The sequence below is a fragment of the Stylophora pistillata genome, chromosome 8 (assembly GCF_964205215.1).
Source record: "Stylophora pistillata chromosome 8, jaStyPist1.2, whole genome shotgun sequence".
Lineage (NCBI taxonomy): Eukaryota > Metazoa > Cnidaria > Anthozoa > Scleractinia > Pocilloporidae > Stylophora > Stylophora pistillata.
Genome location: NC_142526.1, coordinates 87,179 through 95,000, shown reverse-complemented (window position 1 = coordinate 95,000; position 7,822 = coordinate 87,179). Strand labels below are relative to the sequence as shown.

At 37.9% G+C, this 7,822-nt stretch overlaps 1 protein-coding gene across 3 annotated transcripts in view; it reads right to left on the bottom strand.

The window, feature by feature from the left end:
- Positions 1-7,615, bottom strand: part of LOC111319631 (uncharacterized) — a 34,471-nt gene extending 26,856 nt beyond the window's left edge. Inside the window, exons 1-4 of one of the 3 annotated variants that reach the window (XM_088730689.1) lie at positions 7,302-7,615; positions 6,863-6,964; positions 6,101-6,351; positions 5,834-5,948 (exon numbers count right to left, since the gene is read on the bottom strand). In XM_088730689.1, the coding sequence (XP_088586815.1) occupies positions 5,834-5,948; positions 6,101-6,351; positions 6,863-6,959 (463 nt within the window). In that variant the 5' untranslated portion in view covers positions 6,960-6,964; positions 7,302-7,615. The remainder of the gene's footprint in view (positions 1-5,833; positions 5,949-6,100; positions 6,352-6,862; positions 6,965-7,301) is intronic. The other 2 variants (XM_088730690.1, XM_088730688.1) reach the window with 2 other exon arrangements.
- Positions 7,616-7,822: the final 207 nt, after the last annotated feature.

Sequence of the window (7,822 nt, the reverse complement as noted above, 5' to 3'; positions counted from 1 at the left end):
CATAATATCATCTTACTGTCCATATTGAAATATCCCAAAAGAGGATTGCAGTCCCAAAACTGTTGCATTGCTCCCTCAATACAGATATAACAACTTGGCAGGATAGTCAACACCTCCTGATAATGATTGTTTACAAAGCGTATCACGGAGTTTCTCTATTTCCATTTCGTTGAAATACTTCACGTAAGAGATCTTTGTTTAAATCTAAGTCTACAACCGAACCGTGAACCAAATGAAAGCGAAACGTAACTAGTTTAGAAACATGTTTCACGTGTGCGGAATAACGCTAATTAATTCAAAATTAGGTCTACTGAAATAAAACGCAAAAATAAAACATGGGACTGTGAGGCACGTGGCTACAGGAACTAAGGTTGAGCGTTACGTATACGAAACAGGAGCAAACAACTATCTAACTCCAATCATGATTTAATGTATCATAATTTAATGTTTCATGGTACTTGGATGGATGAAGCCTATTTTAGGACAAAAAAGAGCGAAAGATCTGCAAAGGGCCTAGCCCATCATGCACCACAGCAGATGCGCAACGGAGATAAGTGTAGTGTTTGAATATTTGTTTACTTAAAAGAAGTTTTATAAGGGTCAAACCTGGAAAACGACGACTTTCGCTGAAATGTTTGTACTAGCCAACATTCAACAGCTTTATATCTGTAGTGTTTCTTCCCCAGAGGCTACTGTGCCTTGTTAAGTTACTTGGGCCGGTAGTAAGACTACGACCCAGGGAGCACACGTTCACATTATTCACACCCATCTTTTCCCGGCAGTGGTCCAAAAAAAACTCACGCCTGGATATGAAACCATTTCTGCGTATCTCAGAACTCAAGAAACGTTTCGAGTAATAATTGCACCAGCTGATACAGCAGACTCGAGTGCGAGTCGGTCTACCTACATCAGTCAAATACGGTACTTGCATTTTGAAAACAGTGGCTTTGAAAAATTATCTCAACTATTTAGTTATTTAGTATTCTTTCCTAAGAAGGTAGCCAAGTAAGCAGTGATCTATCCCCCTCAAATACGGTCGGGTCCAAAGACATCAATGCATTATATGGCGAAATATCATAGAGCGTAGCTGATGTGCAATGACAAATTTAACATAAGCCTGTTGTCTGGTCGCACCAGACTGTTCACGCCCAATGGGAAAAGACTGACATCTAGATTTAACAAGAAAAAAGAAAGTAAACAATCTAATGTTTTGCCTATCTCCTTAATATTTCCTTCCAAGATGATAAATTTAAGAAGTGAACGACTACTTCTTATCGAAGTCCAAAGCCAATCAATGCTTTATATGGCGATATATTATTGAGCATGACTTGATATATCAAAAGGAACTCGGCGCCTCGAACTTAGAGCCTCTTGTCTACCCCAAACCAAGCTTTGCACTAGGCGAGGGACAAATTGTCATGGTATGTATGTTAACAGGAGGAGAGAATATGGTTGCTTGGCTAAGAATTAGGTTAACTTCGTCTTTTGGCCCGGACAGGTGGAATGGCTCTCAATCCACCTTAAACAAGCAAGAGGTGGTATAATTACTGTTTCCCGTTTTCTGGATCGTTTGTCGAGGTCACAGTGCACTCTTACTGAAGTTTTGAACGAGCAGCAGATATCCTTATAGGAAGAACGACACGCACTGCTTTTGCAGAGTTCACATCTTTTCTCTGCATGCAATTCGTTTTATGCCAGTTTCAAGGTAATTTCTGTAATTAATCAAACAATCTATAGCGATTAAAATAGTAAGGAAGAGAAAACAAATACGATTCAATCTCTCAGCGTCTTAAAAAATACTTATAAATCATTTAAAATCCTGACCTCTATTCAAGGCAATTGTCATCTCGACCGGTTCCTTTTCACACAAAGCCCCAAGTGTTTATAGATCATCAGTGTGGTATCAGCGATTAACGATAAAAACAGCCCTCTGAATTTCATTAAATAGGTTTGACTATAACTCATTTTGAAAACAACATACCGTCAACCCAAGAAAATTAAGTAAGAGTGCAGGGAAGTTGAAATGTTATCAACAGTAAAATACAATAATATTGTAGCAGGCAGTGGTTTTAATCACCGAACTTGGTTTACCTGTCGTTCTTTTTGTCCTAAAATGAGCTTTATCAAATGAAACAATAGTTCACTAAATAAAAATTTAACTCAATAAGGATCGGAGTTAAATAATTGTTTGCTCCTGTTTCCTATATGTAACACTTGACCATAGTTCCTTTCGCCACGCGCTTCACAGTGCAATGTTGTATTATTTCGGAGTTGTCGATTTCAGTAGACTCATTTTGAATTAATTAGCGTTATTCCGCACACGAGTAACATGTTTCTGAACAAGCAACATTAATTCCGCGAACCTTTAGTTCGCGGTTTGGTTGAAGGCTATATTTAAAGAAAGATCTCTTACGTGAAGCAATTACAGCCTCCTTTTCAACGAAATGGAAATGGAGAAACCCAGTGAAACGCTTTGTAAACACTCATTATCAAGAGGTGTTGACTATCCTGCCAAGTCATATCGCTATTAGGGAGCTTAAGCAACCACTACGAAAGGGACGACGACGACGTCAAGTAATCGCGGAGGGTCTGGAACGAGGACGTCGTTTTTAGCGGGAAAATGAAACTTAAGCAGTGAAGTTGCTCAAGGACGACGACGTCTGAAATCTTGTTTATTCTCGCTTCGTCAGTTTAAGAAATGACATCGTTCATAGACGTCCAAAACCTTCTTCTTCTCACTCATGGATCAAATTTCCACATATGTATCGAAAGTTCGAGAGTAGGTTATTCAATTCTTGAACATCAACAGTCCAAGGAATTATTAAGCTTTAGCTTTATTTACAATAATTTACGCATCGAAAAAGTTTAAAATATTAAATTTTACGCAAGTTGTTTGAGATTTAAATTCAGTTCTAAGTGTTGCTGATATAAACAAACCTATTTTGCAAAAGGTTTGTCTGATTTTCAACATGCTTTAGACTGATATGTTCTACCTTTGATGTTCCTTCCTTTGGCGAGCAAACGACGTAAGTCTGTCAATTTAATCAATGCTAGCTAGCGATCAGCACAGATAGCAGTCGTCGCGCTTCACCCAAGAATACTATTTTTTCCCGTGTGATTTTGTCGGAATAATTTTTATGGCTGTAAATCTATATCAAACATTTTGAAAATAGATTCGGAAAACCTGACAGCTATTCAAGCTCATGTTAACACACCGATCTGAAGAATTCTTTGTTGTTTAAAGCGTCTCGATTGAAGAACAGCAACACGCAAAATTTTTAAGTAGCAATAATCCAGCAGTTCCATACACAACTTTTGACCGAACGCAGAGGTGTGTTACACTGCCATTTAAAACTTTTCATTCAATAAAAATAATAAACAGCACTCTTTCATAAAATATACTCAAATAAATTTACGTGGTCGCTTTCACCGCTTGACTTGACATCTGTTGTGCGCAGGAAGGAATATGAGTTGGTGGGTTTTCGAATTTTATTTGTTTAGAAAACCGAACAGGGTGGTTTAAATCAAACGAAGAAGCGAATAAAAACTCCAACCGGCCATAGACTGTCTAAAAACTGACAATAAACCCGCACCTTTTGATGAGAAAAACTGCTTTGAAGTTTGGAAGTTCACGACGACGTGAAACAGGTCCTTCTCAAGTCGTCGACGACAAGACGACGACGGAATTCTTGGTTCGCGCTTGCGTAGTGACGTTCTTGCTACTTCCGGTCGTCGTCCTCCGTTCGTCGTCGTGGTTGCTTAAGCTCCCTATTGTGGGAGCGATGCAACAATTTCAGGACTGCAATCACATTTTGTGATACAGCAATATGAACGGTAAGATGATATTATGTTAAATAAGCTGTAGACTGGATGTAAAATGCGAAACAATTGAGTTTGCTTATGAATGTGTACATTTTCGAATAACTAACGGCACCGTCAAATCAGCTCATTTTGTCCAACTTTAAAGTTTGATGAAATCGCAAAGAATCATTACCCCAAAAAATCCTTTGGAGATCGAAAAGAACCACAGTTCGCCTTCCAAAAGCCAGATTTTCAGTCGATTATTTTATTCACCACATATTTAAATGACGGGTTACTTTTGACCCATTTTTAATCTTGTTAGAAGAGGGTCGGATAAATTCAATTAGATTGTGTAAATAAATGATCAAGAATTGCTCTAATTGCCGTCAACACATGTATTGATACTGTTTTTCAAGAATTTGTACTTTTTATCGGTCCAAGTGTTTTCAATTCGTGGCGCGACGCTCCGAGATTCGTCTGAAATTTTGAGCTTCAGAAGCGGCATTTGGCGAAATTCAGTTGTTATCGATTTTCTCCAAAAATAAATCGATATTCAGCCAAACGAAGTATGCAATGCTTTGTTTCAACATAAGGCCGATCTAACTTGAGAATATGAGCCGAATCGATTTTTTGGCTGTTGCCACCATATTTTGAAAATGTTCGATTTTTGGCCATATTTGCTCGTAACTGTTGCAAGAATACATAAAACCGTTCAAATCACCTATCGTGCTCCTGAATAAGGTCAAACAGCCGTTTAAAATTCTGTCGACTTTCCAGCGTGTGCACTCGATCTCGATGCAATGTGACACCTTCTCATCGATAATAACGCGCAAGGGCTAATGGGATACCCGACTAACCTCCTTTGTACACTCCTGGCCAAGTCGAAAGATTGGCCGTTACCTCTTGCGTGACAGCCGTGCAATGGATTGCATTACATATTTTGTCAGTTTTTAGCCCGAATTCTGACAGCTGGACGAGCTGCCTATGGCGGGCTAAGAAAGAAACTTAGAAGAATTAAACTACAAGGATAAAAATTGAGAATGACATATATTTGGTTTGTAAATATATCATACAAGACATTTTTAAAGGCCTTTAAATGGGTTGTGAAAGCTGTTCAGCGGTTCGCATTGCAATTTTGACAAAATAGCCCAAACTCTTTTAGACCTGGACGCGCCGCTTATGGCGGGCCAAGATAGAGAGTTGGAGAAATTAAAATAAAAGGATAAGGCATTAGGATGATGTATATTATGATTTGTAAGTATATATGGCAGACTTGTTCATAGGCCACTGAAGTTGACCTTTATTTTACCTCCGCGAAAGAGACGCGAAGTACTTTATTTCAACGGGTCACTATTCAGACTTAAACGTAACAACATAACGAGAAATTAATATTTTCCAAGAGATAAAAGAACCATCTGCTAGCACAAAAAATTTAAAAGCGGGATTACATCGCGTTGAAGCGTGCGAAGTTGCCGAAGCTGCATAATTTTTCATTGCTCTAAACGAGGGACAACAGCCATTTAGGCGTACTTTTGAACTTTTCGAAGAAAAAAAAGCGGGATAGAACTTTTTGACATAATTTCCGAAAAAGGTTCATTCAAAGGGCCCTTTAGAAAAAAAACGAATTACGAAATTTTGCAACTGTCGGCGGATTCTCGATATTTACGGTTAGTAGCTCTCAAGAACCCTCCTTGGTGAGGTATTTCGTCTACCTCTATAAAAGTGGTCTTCTGAATCTTTCTTCTTTTATGTTCGCTCCTTTGCCTGCCTGCTCATTGTACTGTATAGCGATACCAACGTGCGAATACTAATGCGAGTGATGTAATACGCTCGCGATTTGCATGCATATACATATATGGCGTGTGTTTAATTTATGGTGTTAGTTCTCTTCGGTTAACGGATTTGAATAAATGGATTTCATTTTAACCGCGGTATACTACACTTATCTCTCCCTCTACCCATCTTTTAAGTCAGAATTACTTTGCCTGTTTTCTGAGCACATCATTTTATCGTAAGAAATTTTCTTTCTCACCTGTCTCGCACTGAACTTCTTGATATCCAGCAGGACATAGACAGCGGTATCCATGGTCACCAAACCCCGCTTGACATGTGGCGTGATTAGCACACAGATTGCTTTCACAAGGATTCTAAAGAGATAAGAATAAAATGGACCTAGATATAGAATAAAAAAAACTGATGAATAAATAAATGAATGAATGAATAAATAAATAACACTTTACCAGAGTTTTCTTATTCTTAAATTTATCCCTTGTAAAACTGAATGTTGTTAAGTACTTACAAAAATCTCTGTGTATAAAAATCCGCTTTTGTCTTCGAAGGAATCGAAGACTTGTGAGTGGGTCATGTTATTCAGCTCGCATGTGAATGTTCCACCTTCCCGCGGACCGTAGTTGTAAGACACGCAGTTTGGTTCAAGATAGCATCTCAACTCACAAATATCCTTGTCTTGCACTTGGTCTGTCCTAATAACGTGATTTTTTAAGATCTTGTTTTTTGTTCCTTCTTTGAATTCAATCACTCGACAATCATCTTAGGAAGGAAGAAAGAACAAAGAAGCTAATGAGAAATATAAAGTGCAATGTCCTTCATTCTTCAAAGGCAGAACAGGTGGCAAGCCTTTCCATATTATAGTCAACTGAGTTATTCAGTCAAATTGCTTTCAACACGAAAGCCTTTTCTAGTCAGTCATATGCCTTTTATTTCTTCGGACCTTTTTTTCCTTTACGAGAAAGAGTCGAACCTAATACTCCTTCACTCACGATGAGTGAGGACTGATATCAAACAATTACAGTGCAGAAGATAAATAATTTAGTCTAGGGAATAGTTATACTAAAAAGAGGTGAATGCCGCCGGAATATTATGATTCTGAATCGGGTGTTGTACTCAAGAAAGGAAACAATTTTTTTTTCCTTCTGGTAATATATATTTCCATTTCTGTGGCAAATAAACTCCGGGGGATGATTTTTCATCGCACAGGGAATAACCGGATGGAGGACTGACTTCGACATACCCTTAAAACGCAAATTCGTAAGAGCCATACCTCCCATACTATTTGCTTCACACTGGTTATTTGCAGAAACACAATCCAGATAGGTAAAGAGAGCAAAGAATATGAAACGTTCCATTTTCTGCAGCATTTTTCCTGTTTAAAACATTCAAAAATATTAAGGCAATTTTACTGAATCTTGGGAAAGTAAGGCGAATTTTCTAAAACGCAGTGGCGTGCTGTTTCATAAAAAAAAACTTGTGAAAAATATATCAAGCTACCTTCGTCGTCTCATTTTTTCAATCTTTAGCAGCTTTGCCTAATTTTACTTTAGATGTCTTAACTGGACATATGTGTGTCACTAGCAGGGAATAAAGGGGTGTATTTTTCCATTTTCGCTTGCTTGAGTGTTTTCTTGCCTAAAGTACACTATGAACTGAATATGTCAATTTGAATTCACCCTACATAAAACCGTTAACAGAACTATTCTTACCTTTCAGGAAGTACCTCACTTTTAAATCTTTGGGTTGCTCTTTGTTGTTCGGTCGTCCGATTTCGTCATCACTCGTATGGTTACAGACCGAATTGGACTCTACTCAGTCCCATTACCACTACTCATCGGTTGACGCACATCAGCTATGGTTAAATAGCGAGCGAGTAGTTAAAAAAACAAAGGAGGACTCTGGGGGAGAAAAAAATCTCCCTAGCAACAAATATACCCAAATTCCTTTCCTGTGGCTTGTATATTGTTGCTTGAAAATTTGAGCCACTGCTTGAACTTAACATAACAAAACTTAATCTTAATCATAATAATGATAATCATTATCATTATTATAAATGCGAATGAGTGAAAACGGCAGGTAAGCATCAAATTTAGAACAAGCTTTCTGTGAAACTTGGCCAACTAAATTACTTTGGTGTTCCGTTGAGAGTTCGCATTTCCCTCATGACTTATAAGAATAATGAAAAAAAAAAAGGAAATTCTCACCTTTTCAGAGGAAATATGTTTTATTC